Genomic DNA, 20,067 nt, shown 5'->3' with positions numbered 1-20,067 from the left:
TACACTGTTATTCTAAAGTACGCATTCCTCTAACTACCTACTAAGTACACATATTCACCACATAATTTATAATCCCAATACAATGAATACAATCATCAATTATTTTTAACCCGGATACGGCTAAGCCATCATGTATTTATGTGTGTTCCACCGTAGCGCCTAAACTACTGAGCCGATTTTGACGAATGAGGTGTCAATCGAGTCATTGTTATGGTCCGGGTGACATAGGCTACATTTTATAAGGGAAGAAATCGACCTGATGGATGCTGCATCAAAAAAAGTGGGGGTCTCCAAAATTTTTTTGCTATTGTATCGAGTGGGATATCAAATGGAAAAGGAAAAAATTCATAAATATAAATATAGTACAATGTCAAAATACACCGATTGACAGAAAAACAATTTTGTCCTGTATCTATCGCTATCTATCGGTAGTTCGCGGGTAGTAGTCGGGTTTCAGTGCAGTTTGACTTTATCTTGTTACTAAATAGGTATCATACCTACCAAACCAAATAAAATACAACGTTATACCACGGTAATATTATCTGTAGTTATACGGTCGTGTTTCATGACAGACACATGTTTTTAAAAAGCTGATGTTATTTAAAAATATAATTTACTTTTTGGAATGAATAAAAATAAATTTAGGAAAGCCGTTGTTTCATTTCGGCCTTCACAAACGTGCTAAAGGAATTTTGTTTAAAAAACTAACTACGTACCTAAACCGTACCTATCTAGTTAATTGAAAGGAGGGGGGGGGGGGGGCGAAGATGAAAACAACGCATTTTATTCGCAAAGCAATGAATAAATGTTATTAATTGCTTTGCGAATTTAATTTGCATTGCAATTAATAATTGTAATTAATAATAATTGTAACCCCATTGTTAACCTACATTTAGATAAAAAATAAATGATTGATAGATTGATTGATTGAATACCTTGTCTAGGTGGGGCTGGAGAGCGGAACCCCCTGAGGGGCGGTTCACCTCCCGCTTGCAGGTCCTTGTAGGCCGCCCGTCGCTCCGCCGGCGACAGCGGCGCCTCCGTGTCCTCCCGACGTCGGAAGATCAGCGTCGAATCGGACTCGTAGCCCGACTCTTTTAATGCTCTAAGCAAAAAAATATTATTGAGATTATTCTTCAACCCATCTATTAAGGTGGATGCGACGGGTCCACCCGCGAAATTCAAATTTAATTTGGTTTTTCGCAATTTTAAACTAATACGACAACGTAGGCTTATGGCATTTTAATTGCGCCAATGGCAGTATCCTCCTCACAGGTTTATATAAAAACCATTACTTGAAAGGGTCCAGTTTAAGAAATTAGCTCTAGTATCGCCTAAGTCTCATAAATTAGTCGATATCGATAGAGCTAAGTCTCAAATTAGTCGATAGTTCTTTAAAAAAAAAAAGAATTTGAAAAGGCTTTACCTGTACATTCTGAAACGGATTTTTATTTATTTTTATGCACAACAGTTTTTGATTTATAGTGCAAAATGTTGAAAAAAATACCCGAGTCCGGAACCCTCGGTGCGCGAGTCCAACTCGCACTTTACCGTTTTTTTCCAATTATATTATAGGCTTGCGCTTGACTACAATCACAGTAGATGATGATGCAGTCTATAAGGTGGAGCGCGCCTTGTTAGAATTCACTCTCCTTTTGAACCTACCAATATTAGCTAGCGAGGAAAACTGAAGCTGGACGGGCATTCCATTATTCTAACAGCAACTAACCTTGCCATATTAGATTTAGATAGAATTGCAGTCGTAATGTCCTTCTTTTCCTTTGGCGACGCTTGAGACTGTGATAATGCATTTGACTCATTTTGCTGCAAAAAAAATAAACAGCAATTACCTACTTACAATACTTATAAGAATCAGCACGTTTAGATATATTTGTTTTACGAATAGTTGGTACTTTATAATATAGTAATACAGTCTTGATACAAAATTTTAAACAAATTATAATTATAAAGTGAAAATTAAAATACTATTAAGTGAGTAGGTAAACAGTTTCTGTAATATTTTAAAAATATACTCATTACTCATACAGAGAAAATTAAATTAAATCTTTACTTAATGGTTTCTGTAATATTTTTAAAAAAAAAAAACGAGAGTAAGTTAGAGAGAACAGTCATGCTTGAAGATACAAAACATTTGCATTCACTTCAAAATCACAACAAGAATGCAATAAAAGCTGAATCTACAAGCGCGGCAGCCACGCGAGGTGTTTTTAATCGCTGTCTTTTCCCTTTACTACCATCTCACTAGGTGGTATTAATGCTGTAGTCTGATAGGAGGCTTCGGCCGTGGCTAATTACCACCCAACCGACAAAGCCGTATCGCCAACCGATTAAGCGTTGCGGCACGATGCCGTGTCTTAGAAACCAAAGGAGTATGGATTTACTTAACTGCCATACTCCTTCCATCTTAGACTGCATCATCACTTACCACCAGGCGAGATTGCAGTCAAGTCTAAAATGGAAGCGGCTTAACCTGGAAGGGGTACGGCAATTTTATTAAACCCATACCCCTGATCGGTTTAAACGCATACCCCTGATGGGCCATTGACTGTGATCTCACCTGCTGTTAAGAATGCTGCAGTCTAAAATGAAAGCAGTTTAATCTGGAAGGTGTACTGCAGTTTTATTAAACTCATACCCCTATCGGTTTAAACGCGCGGCATACGATACCAGACCGCTTAAAATGCTTGGCTGTGCTGGTAGGGTGGTAGAGACCCAAGGTAATTTAGAAATTATCTTAATTGACCCTGGCAGGAGTACAATACAACCACCGCGTTCTTGGGCAAAGCATAGCCACGTGAGGATGCTATGTATGTAAGTTAATATAAAATAAATTATATACAACCAATTAATTCATTGTAATGTAATAACTAATAACAGATTTCGAGTTAAAACATTTGAATAAATATTTACAAAGCCATAGAATTGTGTAAATGGATCTTCTTTTGTGCCACTATTCTCTGCTCTAAAGTAACCGGTAAGTCAACAGTTTACGTTATACTTAGTTGCTAAAATAAGAACTGTTTTATATCTCGTTTTGTAGATATTACGTTATTACGATTTGACAAAAAAAGTAAAAAAAAAAGTGAATAATAAACATTATCTTTTATCGGTACCTATTGCACGTGATACTATATTCCTAAATGAATAAGTATGTATATTAGATTTTTATTCTGAAATAGGTACCTACATAATACATATATACGTACTTACTTAACTATTTACTCATACATAAACTAATCAAATTAACCTGAAGTGTATCCTAAGCTAAGCTCACATTCATACGTATATTTTAAACTATTAATCAGTGCTCACGTGAAAACGAAGTGTAATATTCGCGTTCTGACAAAATTAATATATTAGATAGGTATGTAGACGGCGACGCCAAATCACGAACTATCCCGTCCATACTAAATGAAAGAATTGAACAGTAACGGAATTTAGAATCAACTTATTACTATTACGGCCGATTCACACCAATTGCGTATGCAGCACGTACACGTGACACGTGTGTAGTGACGCGCGTGAATCCATAGACGTAACTGCACGTATTACGTCTACATGAACGTTCACGCCAGGCAAGCGGTATGCCATGTTTCTATGTCTACGCTTAGGCCTGTGCTTACGCAGCCTGTGTGAACGAGCTCTTAAAGTTAGTCTTAACTTGTTACACGACCTCTGATTCGATTATGTCAAGTATGAGTAAATAGTTTGGCGTATGTATTATTATATTAGCATACAACCGTTAGACACTGAATTTTATAAAATGCATGCTAAATGATGAGATCCATGCAACGCATTACTCTAATTTGTATAATTGAGGCACATTTTACAGCGCCACGCTGTCTTCACGCGTTTATGAAAATGTATGGCGCCGCTTCTGAACCCTTGTTAGACGTGTGCACCATGACACCATACATTTCCATAGTTTTTAGTACGCGTCAGTCGCGACGCGTCCCATGTCAGTTTAGACATTAGACGCGGCTCACAGAAGTCGGCGTTTACAGTTCAACGATGCTGCCTTATTAAAGGGGGTAGTCTTTATAAGCATACAAATAAAAAGACACATGGAAGGCACCACAACATGCAGACATGTTAAGGAACCTTACACTCTTCTGTATAGCGCGAGCGAGCAATGTGGAGTAGGGAGGCAGAGGGGAGTTCTCGTCTAGCCACTGTTAGTTCCCGCGCCGCAGCAATGTGAATGTTACATTACAATACATCAGTGATGTGTTATGTTACGATACGTCCAGACTATATTATAACGTAACATGATATAAAACATGGTTTATAACATGTATTACTAGTGTAGAAAGTAAACAATAATAGGCTCACATCGTAAAACTTTGTGGATGATAGAACAAGTTTTATAACATGGTACAATAATATGGACGCACTTTTACATGGAATCTCAATTTTAAACTCAATACTTTATAGGGCTTGCGGTCAAAAATAGTCAATGATCACTTATGATTACGAAGAAAACATAATTACGGACTAACTTATGTGGTCATCATTCATATGTACCTACTACTAGCTGATGCTCACAACTTCGTTCACGTGGATATAGGTATTTCAAAAATCCCGTAGGAACTCTTTAACTTTCCGGGATAAAAAGTAGCCTATGTTTAGTCCAGGGTATAATCTGCCTCCATTTTTTATTTCAGCCAAATCCGTTCAGTAGTTTTTGCGTGAAAAAGAATCAAACATACACACAAACTTTCGACTTTATAATATTAGTGTGATTAAGAATCTGCTAAAACTTTAAAAAAATATCCTACCTACTTAGTACTTACCTGTATGAATTTGCATAATATGATCATGTGACTATTTCGCTTATTCTACTATTCTTAATTCATGAGTTTACAGTTGAGATTCAGTATCTAAGGCAGTTTTAATATAATTTCCCTAATATTAGTGAAGTGGCAGATACAGATTATGAAATAGGTATTTCAAGTAATTTAATTTTTAGGTTCATATATTTTGTTCATGTAGATTGTTAATAGGAGTAGAATAAGTACTTTAGTAAAGCATTTTGAATGCTAGATTCCGTCTGTATCTACCTTATTATTTACATGATTAAAGCATTGATAGGAAGTTAATATAGATATAGCTTCATTAATATTGCAGTAAAGAAGCAGTAGTCCTGTCACAAAAGTAAAATTATAGATATACATAGGTACCCATAAGAATTTATATCCGACTACACTATGAAGACTATCAATTTGTAGATAGTAATGAATATAAATAATTTAAGAATTTCACAATTCTTAGAATTCTTATGCTGACTAATAAAATAAAATTCTTAACATTAAAGAATTTGTGGAAAATAAAATAAATATGAGTGTGGTATATATAGGTATGGGTATATAATATTAAATAAAAAATATTTTTTTAAGTCATAACTTGAGATTTATTGTTCCGAGGCCGAAGGCCTACCCATGAACATTTATGCGTGAGGGATGCAGCATCCCGGATGCTTGCTGATGATGCTTGGCGTGGCGAAAAAAATACTACGAAATATTATTATGAAGCGCAAATCGCGTCAGCAATAGATCGTTCACAGCTTTGCCTGCCGCGCCGAAAAATTCGTGGGTAGGTGGTAAGTGGTTTTATGATAATTTAATAAAGGAAACGTAGTCGGATATATTTTAGATTATTTATTGTCATATTTTATCAACTGAAAAACAAAGCCAGTTTTTAAAACACATTAAAAGAAAGATGTTACAATAGTTATCACATACACACAGATAAAAATGAAAAAATCGTACCCCGTCAAAAATGTCCATGACCTCGTCCCACCACTAGAAAAAGAAAACAAATCATATGTGGTATGCTAACTATTACCTATGGCTCTTGCTCTACGTAGACACATAGAATTCGTCCTTTCGGATTGATAAAGATTGATGTTTTACTACCGAAATTAGTCAGTATAATTATAAATCTATCTGCAATTTGTCAATAAATTACTTAGCAACGTTGTTACTTGTCAAAAAAACCCCTTAAAAGATCACACAATTTCTGACAAATATCAACTTAAGATACGTTATACGTTATAGTAACTTATCGACAGATTATTATTATTATACATAGATAGATTGATTATCAATTTCAGAGAGTAGGAACTATTAGTGGTAGGTATTCGTTTTAGCTTTAGTTTTAACTTCCGTCTAAGTATTTAAAACATCATAATTATAAGGTCGGTAACGTTTCATTCCATTAACGGTTGCGTTTAGTTATTTCGATCCAAGTCTTCTATTCGAATACCATTTCGAATAGAAGGTTATATCATTGTTCATTTCGAACGTTGCAATTCGATGTGTCTTTCTAGGCCCCATGACGACGTATTTGTTCAGGCTGTTAGTGATTTACTATTCTAACCAGTGATGGGGATGAAATGATTTTTATTATATTTATGACACCGTTCCCCTAAGCAAGGCTCTTAATTATATAAACTTCGCAACGCAACGTAACAACGTAATTTGGTACGTAGGAAAATAAATGCATTTGTGCTAATTTGATCTAGAAAATGAAGTTTTTGAATCGTCAAGTGAATATACCACTGGAGTGTATTATTAAAAATTGGTAGAAATTCACCTGGAATGAAATTTCTTGCAATTTCCGACTCCTTCTAAACTCTTGCAAGCACGCTTTCCACTGATCAAAGCACAAAGCGTGGAAAGAAAAGGCTACGTAAACTTCATCCATCCACACTCTCCATTTAATAAGTTTCATTTTCTGTGACTCCGGTCCAAAACTGATACCAAATGGAGTGTACTTAGACTGAGGCGAGTGTAGAAGAGGTGTTATCTCATTTATATTTTATTTATAAAGAGTGTGGGTTAGCCTCTCAAGCAAAAACAAAGCTTTTCTTTTATCAAAAATGCAATATTTATCAATAGTAGGTATTATAAATTTTGACAGTTACAGCCGATTCACACCAAGCACGTACACGTGACCACGCGCGTGAATCCATAGACATGACAGCACGCATTACGTCTACGCGAACGTTCACGTCAAGCAAGCGGTATGCCATATCTCATACAGTTCCATACATTACAACGTCATGGTACGCGCTACATCTACGCTTACGTGCTGCATACGCGTTTGGTGTGTCCCGGCTTTTAGGTACGTTGCGTTACGATTCACCTCAAAGCACACACCTTAAAGTTACTTATTTAATTTGAGATCAGAACATAAACTGTGCTATATATAATACCTGTTTGGCTTCCTTATCAATAACAGATGATTTTCCAGGCATATAATTTTCTATCCTTCCAGGCTGGTTTTTATATACTTCCTGCCTGGCTCTCGCTGAAGCTAACGTACTATATCTGTAAAGAAGACATAGGTAATATTATTGTTTTTTTTTTCTTTTTAACATCCTTTGCAAGGATGAGATGATTTTAACAATAGTTAGTATTCTATGGCTATAACTATAGGCTTTTTATGATAAAAAAATCATTTCAGTCTTTTAAAAGACATCGATTCACTTTTTCAATTTGTGTAGTGATCTGATTGAATTAGTGGGTATTTTAATTTCTGCCTCTTATCTGGGTGTAGTAATATAAATTAAAGTTTTGACTACTGGATTCCTCGCAATTAATAACAACCTATCTTTCAGTTTCAGAACTCTCTTGGAGTCAAAGAAAAAATATGTTTTCACTGGTTTTCATGCGCCATCTCGATTTGTAACTAAGTATATGAATGACACCATGGCACTATTAAGTCACTATGACACATTGGCGTTTAAATAATCGCTCCAGCAATGCGCGGGACTTCAATTGCTTTTATACATGGCATAATATTGAATATCAAATCTTTGAAAAGAGCAACCGCCGAGTTTCTTGCTGGTTCTTCTCGGTAGGAAAGGCAATCCGAACCAGTGGTAGATGCTTTTGACGACTCAAAAGAACTTGTAAAAGTCTAATTGAGTAAAAATATTTTGAATTTTGTTTTTTTTTTTCTTTTTTAAATATTATTTTAACTTACTTATTATTTGGTAGATACGCCGGCACTTCATCATGCCTTCTGTCCTCTTGTACTGATGCTGTTCTTCGTCTGGGACCGCTGGTGACGTCACTGTCGTACGCGTCGCTCCAAGTACTCGAAGCCAGTCTACTGAGACCTCCCTCCGGTTCGCTGAGGTATCCAGAGCGGGGGTCAAAGTATGCGTACTGCGATCGGTTACTGCTCGGCCTTTGTAATGTTTCTCCTAAAAATATGCCAAAGTGGTTCCATTAATTTTACTGTAATTAATAACTAATAACTTTAAATATTTATATTTCGAATGTTTTCCATACAAGTTTCATGGTTATAAGTTCTATTAGAACTATTAAATATTAATTAGTAAATATTAAACATATTAATGATATATTATATATTTTATTTGTGTACTAATATTATTGTAAAAATAAAACTAAATAAAGTAAATTATTATAACAAAACAATTAGGTAAATGTTAATAATGTTACTTATATGGTTTATGGATTGTTTTGAGAAAAATAATATAGGTAATTATTTATTTAGCTTACTTTTATGTTCGTGAAAATAATGTTATAGTTAAAAAAATATGAGAAGCATATGCTCAAAATTTTCATAAGAAAAAAATTAGCAATATTTTGAAAGCTTATTCTATACTCAGAGGTACCTACCTACTTATAACATAAAATTTTTAATCACAAAAAACAATTGTTACGATGTTGTATTGGTGTTTTATAAAGACGAAAATGTCATCTAAAACGTGTCTAATGATAATACCTATAATAAAATAGAAAAATAATTTGAGCATTTTTCCCATAATACTATCAAAATGTATTTATGTAAATAATCATAGAAAATAATCATACATTGTGTTATATAAATGGTATCTTCGTCTTTTTTATATAATAAGGGGTGATATTGATAGAGCAACCGATGCATGGAAAAATTTTGAAAATAAACTATAATCACCTCGACGGTTTTTGTATCGAATAGTCACATAATCCTCTGAAAAAGAAAATGTATAGAAATTTGTACAAGGCATCAAATAAAAATATATATAAAGAAAAGCATAATAGGTAGTATATAGCCAAAAGGTACTTTAGTACCAATTTATTTAACTCACCATCATATTTGTTTTTGTGAATCGTGTCGTACATTTTTTTGTACCACCTTGAAGGGTCCTTTACTTCCTGAAATCAAATCAATATCTTTAAAATTTAAGTAAACATATGATAATATATCTACATATAATTTTTTTAGTATTATTTTTCTCCGATAAAGATGATGAAGCAAATAGGTTCTAGATTCACACCCTGTGTTACTCCAAAGTGAACAATAAATTGTGCTTAGATTGGATAAAGGTTGGGTCGCTTCTTGAAATATGACATGATTGAGGGAAAATAAAGGGATGTGAAAGGGGAACACCAAGGTTGAATTTTATTGGGCAGGTAAAGAAGATTATAGCCGTATGCTGGATCCTATAAGGATGTGAAATGGTCATCCAACTAAACCAAAGATAAATATAGCTGTGTAGACAATAACGCAGCTCTTAAGCCAAGGTAATTTAATGAAAATCCACTTACAGATCTAAGTGTCACTGGCATGCCGTCTTTGGTTGTGGGTCCAATTCCTTCAATCTTCTTCTTAGCGTCCGTCATTCTATGACTGCTCCTTTCAAAATCACTCCTTTCGGCTTCACTTTCGCTGGTGTAATCTTTACGTAATGCATACGCTGTGAACAGAAGTTTTAATTGATGAATTATATGAATAAACATCTCCTAGTCAGGTGCATTCCAACATAGACCTAAAACTATTATGCATAAAAAAATATATGAAAAAAACTGTTTTAGAATGTACAGTTAAAGCCCTGTCATATTATGATACCCCACTTCGCAAGTATTCTTACTTTGAAAGTTTAAAATACTAATTATACCACATTTTTTTTTGTGATATTATAACCGCAAATTCACGGTTTTTGGATTTTTCCCCTTATAAGACTACCTATCTGCCAAATTTCATTGTTCTAGCTCAACGGGTAGTACCCTATAGGTTTCTTGACAGACACGACAGACAGGCAGACATACAACGAAGTGATTCCTATAAGAGTTCCTTTTTTTCCTTTTAAGGTACGGAACTCTAAAAATTACCTGGTTCACCTCTGGGAGGTGATGGGCGATCACGTGCAAGACGATGATTCTCTTCTCGAGGTGGTTGGATGTTGCTAGGTGCGCGTGGAATTTGTCCTTCTGAAAGGAAATATACAAGAAAGTATAATAATAAAATTATTATCAATCTGAAGCAAAACGTTCTTAACGTGAATATAAATTCTTGCGTTTACGAATTATGAACATTTACGAAAATGATTGATATTGCTGTAATTAACAAATTCTATGGAATCCTCAGTACCCAGATAATACAAATTCAGATTTCAGCTAATTGAAATTCTTCTCAGAAGAAATAGAGATAAACGATATATATATCTACATGACGGAAATTTTACGTAAAGTAGGACTACACTATAATATTATGTATTTTTTAAATGGAATTCACGTCGATGAAGTACATTGCTGCGTAGCGATGAGTATGATTACTAAATTTAAATTATTTTCCTTTGGTGAAATTATTAGTTTTCTTTGCAATGATATTTTCACAGCCGATTTTTCACGAAAAGTGTTTTTTTAATGTCTGCACAATACAATCGTTTGCTAAATTTAATAATTTATCGACAGGTAGGTATCGCGTTGGCATCAAGCTTGCTCACATAATTTGAATCGAACTTCATTTACAGGGTGAGCTCGTTTGATTATAAAATTAATTTCGGCCATTAAGTAATGACTGTCATCTGTCACAAATTATTATCTATAGTTCTTCTAGTGCTTCCAAATACCTACGTAGGTATTTCCATAACTTTAATAGCTATAAAAGTACGCCTTGGAACTCGTTGATCCAATCATCTAAGCCTATTTGACTTTTTTTCATAATAAAGGCGGACCCTCGTCATACGTTAGTTCGTTCGGAATGATACCTTGGATTTGTACATTTTTCCATTTCAAACAGTATATTGAATAGTGAATACGTCATCTTTAGAAATAGAAAGGCGGACTTGTATCGTTTTGATGTAGCCAGAAAATATTTTCTGATACATTTATCATCAATAGGTAACTTTTATGATGATGTCTTTTATGATGATGACGATGATGACGTCAAAAAACACATCTTGGCAATCAAATCTGATGCTGTTGGCAGTGATGGTATAAGCCGGAAAATGATAATGCTTGTGCTGGAAAAAGTGACCCCGATTATTTGTCATATTCTTAATTACTCGTTATCGACCAGTACTTTTCCCAGCGCGTGGCGTGCAGCGTATGTTATTCCTGTTCCCAAAACAACTAATCCCTCATCTTTCTCTCACTATCGACCAATTTCTATTCTTCCGTTCCTTTCTAAAGTAGCTGAACGTATAGTTTCCTCTCAACTTCGCCTTTACCTATCCTATAATAACCTACTTAATCCTCACCAGTCAGGTTTTCGGCCAGGACACAGCACTGTCACTGCGCTCACTAAGATCTGTGATGACATTCGTTACGGTCTTGACAACAAACTTGTGACAATTATTGTTCTTCTTGATTTTAGTAATGCCTTTAACACGGTTGATTTTGATATAATGCTAGCCACGCTTAAGTCTATTAATATATCGCAAGACGTTGTGAACTGGTTTCACTCTTATTTATGGCATCGTCAGCAACGTATCCGTATTGATAATAAGTTTTCCTCCGTCTCCTGTCTCCGTGCTGGTGTGCCTCAAGGAGGTGTCCTTTCGCCACTTCTTTTTGCTATATTTATTAATTCTATCTCCCATTCCCTCTCCTCGTCTTACCATCTTTACGCCGATGACCTACAAATTTACTTATCCGTACCTGCGGATGAAGTGATGATGGGTATTTGTAAAATTAATTCAGACTTATGTAAAATTAGTACTTGGAGTGAGTCGCACGGGCTAACTATAAACGCTAGTAAGTCACAGGCTGCTATCATCGGTAACCCTAAGCTAACCTGTAAAATCGATCCCAATTCAGTAGGTTCGATTGTGCTGAATAACTCGACATTGCCTTTCAGTCATACTGTCAAGAATCTCGGCTTGTTTATTGACTCGTCATTCTCCTGGATTCCGCATATCAATTATGTAAGCAGACGCCTTTTCGCTGCTGTCGGCTCCCTTAAAAGATGGAAGAATCTCCTCCCAATCAAAACAAAAATATCCTTGGCTGAATCTCTGCTCTTACCCATTCTTGATTATGCCGATAGCAGCTATACGGATTTGAACGAGGAGTTACTAAACAAGCTGGAACGGTTGCAAAATCTTTGCATTCGATTTGTCTTTGGCTTGAGAAAATTTGACCATGTCAGCGAATACCGTTCTCGTCTCAAGTGGTTGCCAATTAGACGGCGACGAAATTTCCACGTCCTCATTCTACTCTTTTCTATTCTCTATGAGCCTCACACTCCTCCCTACCTTAAAGATCGCTTCACTTTCCTCGGTGCTGCTGATCGCCACATGAAGTTGCGCTCTTGCTCGGATAACAAGCTCCAAACCCCAAGAAATTACACAAAATTCTACGGGAGGTCCTTTACGGTACATGCAGTACAACTATGGAATGACCTCCCCAAGAATATTCGAAGTTCGAAATCCCAGCCCATTTTTAAAAATCGTTTGAAAGAATTCTACTTATCTATGCCATAATAGTTTAAATATTGTTTTTATTTATTATATTATTATTTTTTATATTATATGTATCCCTTTTATATTATATGCAAGTAACTATATTGTCATATATAGCATATACATATATATTTATATATTATACATATATATATATATTTACTTTTTTATGTTTATTAGTATATATATAAATCTTTGTAAAAAAATCCTTGCGACTTGGTACTATCCAACCTCCTTCCTAGAACTTCTCCTTTCAGCAAAGGTTGCCTGGTAGAGATTGCTCCAAGCAATAAGGCCGCCTTTGCACACAATTGTTTTTTTTCTGTTTTCTTCTTACTGTGTTGTTATCCTTATATGTGTTTTTGTGTGCAATAAAGAGTTTCTATCTATCTATCTATCTTTTATTACGATGTTATTCACGCAGAAACAGGGTGATATTATATCTAACTGAATTGGGTTGAAATTGGTGTTCTTACTATTACTGTTGTAACGGACGTTAAAAAAAGCTCTCGTGCGAATGAGGCCTTACTGTAAGATTTGTTTGAAGGGTTTGACCTTGCTTATGCTAAGCTATTTGGTGCTATATTTGTATAATATCGTACTAGAAAAATCGGATTATACAATCCCATAGGTACTTCAAGCGAGCTATTCTTGTACATAATTATATACTTAATACGTATATTATGTAGGTAATTGGTTGCCCGGAAACGGTTAAACGATTTGGATCATGTTTTAGTTTTCTAGTTTATACGAATGTGTCCATCCTTAAGTTGACGCGACAAGGACTCTGAAGACGTCAACCTGTTTGATAGATGCCGCTATAATAAGTCCACATCGTCCTTCAACCAATCTCTTAAAATATTATAATACAATCAAATTAGCGAAAAACGAACAATTTACAAACTCCAACTAGGTAAACCTACAATTATTAGTATAATCAAATACATTGGAATGGAAACAGATTTGTATGGATTAAGGATAATTCAAATTCAGAGGTAAATAAAATAGTCACTGCCGAAAACATTTTTGGGGTGACCTATTTCAATTAAATACTTAACCTAATAAAGTGGACAAGCGAAGAACCCAAACAAAATTTATTTTGTAGACAGGAATAATTCTATCGCTTATACTACACAAGTATTGTAATGTTAATAAAATCAAACAAAACAATAAAGCAATAAATATTATCGCTCTTTAGTACGGAAGCCTCTTATTAAACTAAGATTTAGAGAGCAATCATGGCATTCCCCATAATTCACAATCAAGGGGAAGAAACTCCATTGTCTATTTATAAAAGTTTGACGGCAATTAACCCCCAATTCAGCAGTATGGGCGTGAATAAATTACAAACTTCTTGTTCGTGAACTTCTCGAAACTTGCCAAGTAACATTTTACCAACCTTTAATAACTAAATTGATTCTGTTTGTGACTCAACTTTAAAAAATCGTTTTTAACTTTTCGAAATTTTCTGAAAATTAAAATTAACCATTCATATTATATTTCTTATTTTATAACTAATGCATACCTTGTACAATTGTACCTCAAAAGGAAAAACGGAACCCTAATAGGATCACTTTGCTGTCTGTCTGTCTGTCAAGAAAACCTATAGGGTACTTCCCGTTGACCTAGAATCATGAAATTTGGCAGGTAGGTAGGTCTTATAGCACAAGTAAAGGAAAAAATCTGAAAACCGTGAATTAAAATGAACAAATAATAATAATTAGTATTTTCAATTTTCAAAGTAAGATAAATATACCTAGTGGGATATCATACCTGTACATTCTAAAACAGATTTTAATTTATTTTATTTGTAATAGTTTGTGTTCTAAATTATTTTTAGTTTAATTTTTATGAACATTCTCTAACTTTTTGTGTACAATTTTTAGCTTCGAGGGTGAATTTTGCATAAATATAATGTCGTTCTGTAGATAAGTCTTCATGTTTGTTATTTCAGGGTACAACGTCCCTAGCGGATCACTAGATCACCAATTCAAAGCAAACGTAAACTCTAGTAAACGAGTTTCGTTAACTCAAAAACTTTTACTAGGTAATCCATGAATGTTAACCTAAACTAAATGAATATACCTATTCAAAGCCAAAATATTAACTAAATCGACGAAGTCCAGTACAATAGTTGTACTAATGTATTTGTTTATAACTTTGTAGCACTGAAATGCCTAAACGTTACTAAATTATCCGTAGCTTACGCATAGTAGGTAAATATAATTCACACCGCGCAAAAATTGTACTTATGGCATGATAGGTACGATCGTGCATTAGTTGTCAAGTTGCACGGCGTATCCCGATCATTTTTCGATTCTAGAACACACACATACATACACTGAAAACAGTGTAGGTATGTTTAGGAGTTAGATGCTGGGACATTCAAACATACGTAAAACTGCCACTTTGTGACTAACAATAATTCGTAAATGGTACCTAGTTTATAATGAATAACTGCTTCAGAAACCGCGTAAAGATTTTCAACGATCAACGAGAAATGGGGTATGCCAAGCAATTTTGTTGATGCTTTTTTCACGTTCAGGAAATAACATGATTTTTAAAAAAAAATATACGCCTATATACGCTTTCAAGTTTCAATAAAGACTTGGAAGATTAAAGCCAATTTTCAATAACGGAGGAGTTTAATTATATTAGCATAAGCCCATAGGCCCATTCGGTTTCTACAAGCATCGTAGCGTTGTCTTCGCCGGTAGTGTTAGGTACAGTCGGCAACAAAGCTAGGTTTGCACCCGTCCGCGTCCATAGTTGCTTGTACTGGTGGGTGCAACGCTAGATTTGTTGCTGACTGTACGCACAGCCGAAGCCTCCAACTTGACAAAGAAAGCAGTCTGGATAATTATTTACCTCGCGCTTTCTGTAGTAAGGTGACTGTGGGGTTCTGAGCTCGAGGCAGGCGACTCGTGGACGATCCCAAGGAGTTGAGGCCAGTTGCCGGCGCACTCTGAGACGTTCGAAGACGACCCTCACTCTCTGAGCCACTGGTGCATCCGTTCTGATCTGAACTCTGAAATATTAAAAAAAAAAATCACCATACTGATTAAAGCGGTGATAACCTGGATGTTAATACGTCCGCCTCCAATTCGGAGGGTCGAGGGTTCGATTCCAGGCACGCACCCCTAACTTTAGGAGTTTTAAGCAATTAAGTATCACTTGATTTACGTTGAAGGAAAACATTGTGAGGAAATCTGCATGCCTGAGAGTTTTCAATGATTAAAATAAAGATTGCAAGAAGAAATCTTTATTATTTAAGAAAAAACTGCTTGAAAACAGAGGTTGAACGTCCTCGTTCTTGTTTTTTATAATAAAAATAAAATTTTCAATTACAAAATACATATTAAATAAATTAAAGGGCAGACGGCTAGATATACCCTTCCTAATTAAGTCCAAATATACGTGAAAGCCACAAAAGTGTCTATTGTTTCCTTTTTGTTCGAATAGAGACCTTTTCTATTTTAATAAATCGCCTTTAGAAGGGATAATTACTTAATTGATAAACGCCCTTTTGGGTTGGCTTTACTGTAGAGCGATTTAATCTGTTTATTTATTAAGGTTTATCTTTGAACAAAATATGACTTATCAATTAAATAAGTATCTACCCTTCATTTCCTTGTTTAAGCTCTGCTTCACCCCAGCTTCAGCTTATCAAAGCGATAAAATTATAGAAAGCTTACTCCAAATTTTCGTCGTGGTGGTGGCGTATCTTCGAAGTGCACGGGGCGGAAGGTCTTCCTCGAGGTTAGCGGCGATGTGGTGGCGCTGCCGGGCGTCCACACGGGCGGCGGCGGCGGCGGCGGCGGAGCCCCCGGGCTCGGCGCGCTCGGGGCCTCGCCCCCTGACGGAGCCCCGGGCCTCCAAATTGCTGCAATCAAGTATTTATTTATTAATGCATCATACATGCAAAAGCGTCACTCAGAAAAAGCATGTATTATTTAAAAAAGTAATTTCAACGAATTCTTGGAATGCCCTCCCAAAACCTCCGCGAAGGACACAAACCACAACGTGTAGAGGTAAACCGAGTTTTAATCTAACATAACGAATCCTAGTCCTAATGCTTGTGCTATTTATTATTTATTTATTCAGGGGGATGTTAGTTTATAATCGATCGCAACTCTACTACTCCGTTTCCGAATTAATTAAATACACCGCTTATCCAAACTCACTGCAATATTATGTAGACAGGGTATGCTTAAACCAATTTGTTTAAACCGAGCGAATAAACACGTCGATTGTCCCCTTTAGGTGGATTTATGGAGTGATCGTAAAATGCAGTGCTCTATTTGAAGATACCTAAATTGAATAGAACCTTTGGAAACTCTACCTACTCGCTGACCCTCCCCGGCCTCGCTCGAATGGAATTTTTGACAAGTGTAAATTAAAAATTTATAACACCCCCGACAAGTGAAGGTTACAGTAACTAGAAAAGAGCTGATAACTTTCAAACGGCTGAACCGATTTTCTTGGATTATAGCTAAGAACACTCTCGATCAAGCCACCTTTCAAACAAAAAAAAAACTAAATTAAAATCGGTTCATTAGTTTAGGAGCTACGATACCACAGACAGATACACAGATACACACGTCAAACTTATAACACCCCACTTTTTGGGTCGGGGGTTTAAATCGGCGAGAGGGTTGACTTTCCAAAAATCTGGAAACACAGGTATTTCTTCATTTTTGCCTAAAAGCCTAAACACCAATTTTCATTCATGTAACATGGATAAAACTTGAAAAATGACTGACTTTCCTTAAAAAATTTCATCCCGTATTAAACCCCTAGGGGTTAGAATTTCTAGAACCCGTGAAACACGAGTTTCTTCATTTTTAATCGAAAGCCCAAACACCAAATTTCATAGCTGTAACATGGATACAACTTGAAAAATGACTGACTTTCATCCCCTATTAAACCCCTTGGGGTTAAAATTTCTAGAACCCGTGAAACACGAGTTTCTTCATTTTTAACCAAAAGTCAGAACACCAATTTTCATAGATATAAAACTTGAAAAATGACTCATACTTTTCATCCCCTATTCAACCCTTTTGGGGTAGAATTTCCAAATTTCAACCCTTTTCAACCCTTTTTTTATTCAACCCTTTTGGGGTAGAATTTGGAAATTCAAATTTGGATTTTGGAAGTCAGTCGGTCAGTCTGGACAAGTCTTTTTACTCTCGTGACGCCCAAGGCTTTAACGGAAACGTGCTATTTTTTAACGCACCTGGTGCAAAAAGAGAAATGAAAGTTCGATCTCTTTGTTAAAGTCATTGTCTTTGTTTATCTTTTTGTGGCCGACTAGCGCGCAAACTAAAGGATCGATCGATTTAAATGCGGTTTTTATGGTAGGTTTATCAGGATTTATGCTTATCAGGATGGTGCTACTTCGTCGGTAGGTATGTCATGCAAATTCCAGTGTTGTAATCGAAATCTTGTTCTAGTGATGTACGGATCTCTCATAGGACAGATTTTCATTCCTTAAATAATGGATACTTGTACACAATGTGAATCCGATGAAGCTGCATTTTTTTTTAAATTACTATACATACTCCTGATCGGTTTCTATGTGTGTGTGTTACAGGGTCGCTAAAGTGATAAATAACCACGACCGAAGCCTCCCAACAGATAATGATTATAATTACCCGTCTAATTTTTAAATAGGGTGCAAAAATATCACCAAAAATATTTTTGTAATGATAGCTAAACTTTTTCATAGCAGAGACGAAAATAGGCTCTTTTTACATTTCTTAAAAATAATTGAGCAATTTTCTCCCTGTTCATTATAAATGACAGTCACAACGAAGCAGATTATTATTTAACTTTCTTCTCAAGTCACATTACGGATTCACGTCACAAATACGAACGTACCTACAGCTTGCGAACTCGCAGGCAAAACTTTATTCGCTGCACGGCTTTAGTTAGGCGATCTCGGCAAAAAAAGTTACAAAAATATTTTTTCAATGCTACGTATTTACATAAGACTGAATATTCTACTCTGCCGGTCATTGGTCTATATTAGATATCTAGGTTTAAAAATTTACCCCTGCCTCTGCCTGCATAATGGTATAAACTATCTACCTAGTAAGGTATTCTGTATTTCTCTTGAGAATACTTCGATGATGGAGTGAAACATGATATATTATTATTAGTACATGATACTGATAAATAGATTATAATATGAGTACCTATATCTATCTATACTAGGTAAAACTTATTACCGTGGGAACTCTTTGGATTTCTGGGATAAAAAGTAGCCTATGTGCTAATCCAGGATATTATCTATCTCCATTCCGAATTTCAGCCAAATCCGTCCAGTGGTTTTTGCGTGAAGGAGTAACAAACATACACATGCACACACACATAAACACAAACTTCGCCTTTATAATATTAGTGTGATATGTAGTGGTAAACTCCAAAATTAATGATCTGATTCTGAAAATTCTTTCACTGATGGAATAGTTACATTATCTCCGAGAGTTTTAGGCTTTAAATTATGTAACGCGGACGCAGTCGCAAGCGAAAAGCCAGTCTTTTATAGAAATTTAATGTTATACGTTATTTAATTCAATAACGATGTTCGAGTTTATCGTAATTTGCCAAAACCGCGAATGCGGTCGTAAACCAGAAGTAGGTCATTGGATATCAACAGATCTCCCAAAAAGCATTAAAGCATTAAATCGCTCTTGTTAAAGGAGAAATTAAAAACATCATTACGGTTCCATTAGCATAATTTATTTATTTTTAACCCCCGACCCAAAAAGAGGGGTGTTATAAGTTTGACGTGTGTATCTGTGTATCTGAGTATCTGTGTGTCTGTGTATCTGTGTATCTGTGTATCTGTGTATCTGTCTGTGGCATCGTAGCGCCTAAACGAATGAACCGATTTTAATTTACTTTTTTTTTGTTTGAAAGGTGGCTTGATCGAGAGTGTTCTTAGCTATAATCCAAAAAAATTGGTGCAGCCGTTTAAGAGTTATCAGCTCTTTTCTAGTTTTCTTGTAGAAAAGAAGGTTACATAACCGTTAGGTTCATAATATTATGTCCATTGACAAAATATGTCAAGCTGTCAAGATGGACGTTGCCTTGATACATAATTATTTATTTGAAAATGATGTTTTGGAAAACTCAGATACTTTGTCGGGGGTGTTATAAATTTTTAATTTACACTTGTATTTATTTATGTTTTATATCATTACTAGCCGATGCCCGCGACTTCGCCCGCGTGGATTTATGTTTTCGAAATCCCGTGGGAACTCTTTGATTTGCCGGGATTTAGTTACCGACATGTATGAGAATTTAATGATGGTTGATTTCGGCGTTTCCAACAAAGCTTA

The 20,067-nt window shown here is 35.4% G+C and overlaps 1 protein-coding gene across 9 annotated transcripts in view; it reads right to left on the bottom strand.

The window, feature by feature from the left end:
• The window catches only part of LOC123867764 (sorbin and SH3 domain-containing protein 1), a 191,176-nt gene that overhangs the window by 26,027 nt on the left and 145,082 nt on the right, over positions 1-20,067 (bottom strand). For 6 of the 9 annotated variants that reach the window (XM_045910009.1, XM_045910011.1, XM_045910002.1 and 3 more), the window contains 12 exons: positions 16,417-16,604; positions 15,590-15,749; positions 10,149-10,247; positions 9,585-9,733; positions 9,125-9,191; positions 8,971-9,006; positions 8,011-8,233; positions 7,238-7,352; positions 5,790-5,822; positions 4,128-4,193; positions 1,730-1,824; positions 936-1,105 (listed from right to left, as the gene is read on the bottom strand). In XM_045910009.1, coding sequence (XP_045765965.1) covers positions 936-1,105; positions 1,730-1,824; positions 4,128-4,193; positions 5,790-5,822; positions 7,238-7,352; positions 8,011-8,233; positions 8,971-9,006; positions 9,125-9,191; positions 9,585-9,733; positions 10,149-10,247; positions 15,590-15,749; positions 16,417-16,604 — 1,401 coding nt within the window. The remainder of the gene's footprint in view (positions 1-935; positions 1,106-1,729; positions 1,825-4,127; positions 4,194-5,789; positions 5,823-7,237; positions 7,353-8,010; positions 8,234-8,970; positions 9,007-9,124; positions 9,192-9,584; positions 9,734-10,148; positions 10,248-15,589; positions 15,750-16,416; positions 16,605-20,067) is intronic. The other 3 variants (XM_045910006.1, XM_045910008.1, XM_045910007.1) reach the window with 2 other exon arrangements.

The sequence above is a fragment of the Maniola jurtina genome, chromosome 8, assembly GCF_905333055.1.
Source record: "Maniola jurtina chromosome 8, ilManJurt1.1, whole genome shotgun sequence".
Classification (NCBI taxonomy): domain Eukaryota; kingdom Metazoa; phylum Arthropoda; class Insecta; order Lepidoptera; family Nymphalidae; genus Maniola; species Maniola jurtina.
The sequence above is the reverse complement of the archived record's forward strand: the minus strand, read 5'-3'. Positions and strand labels throughout refer to the sequence as shown.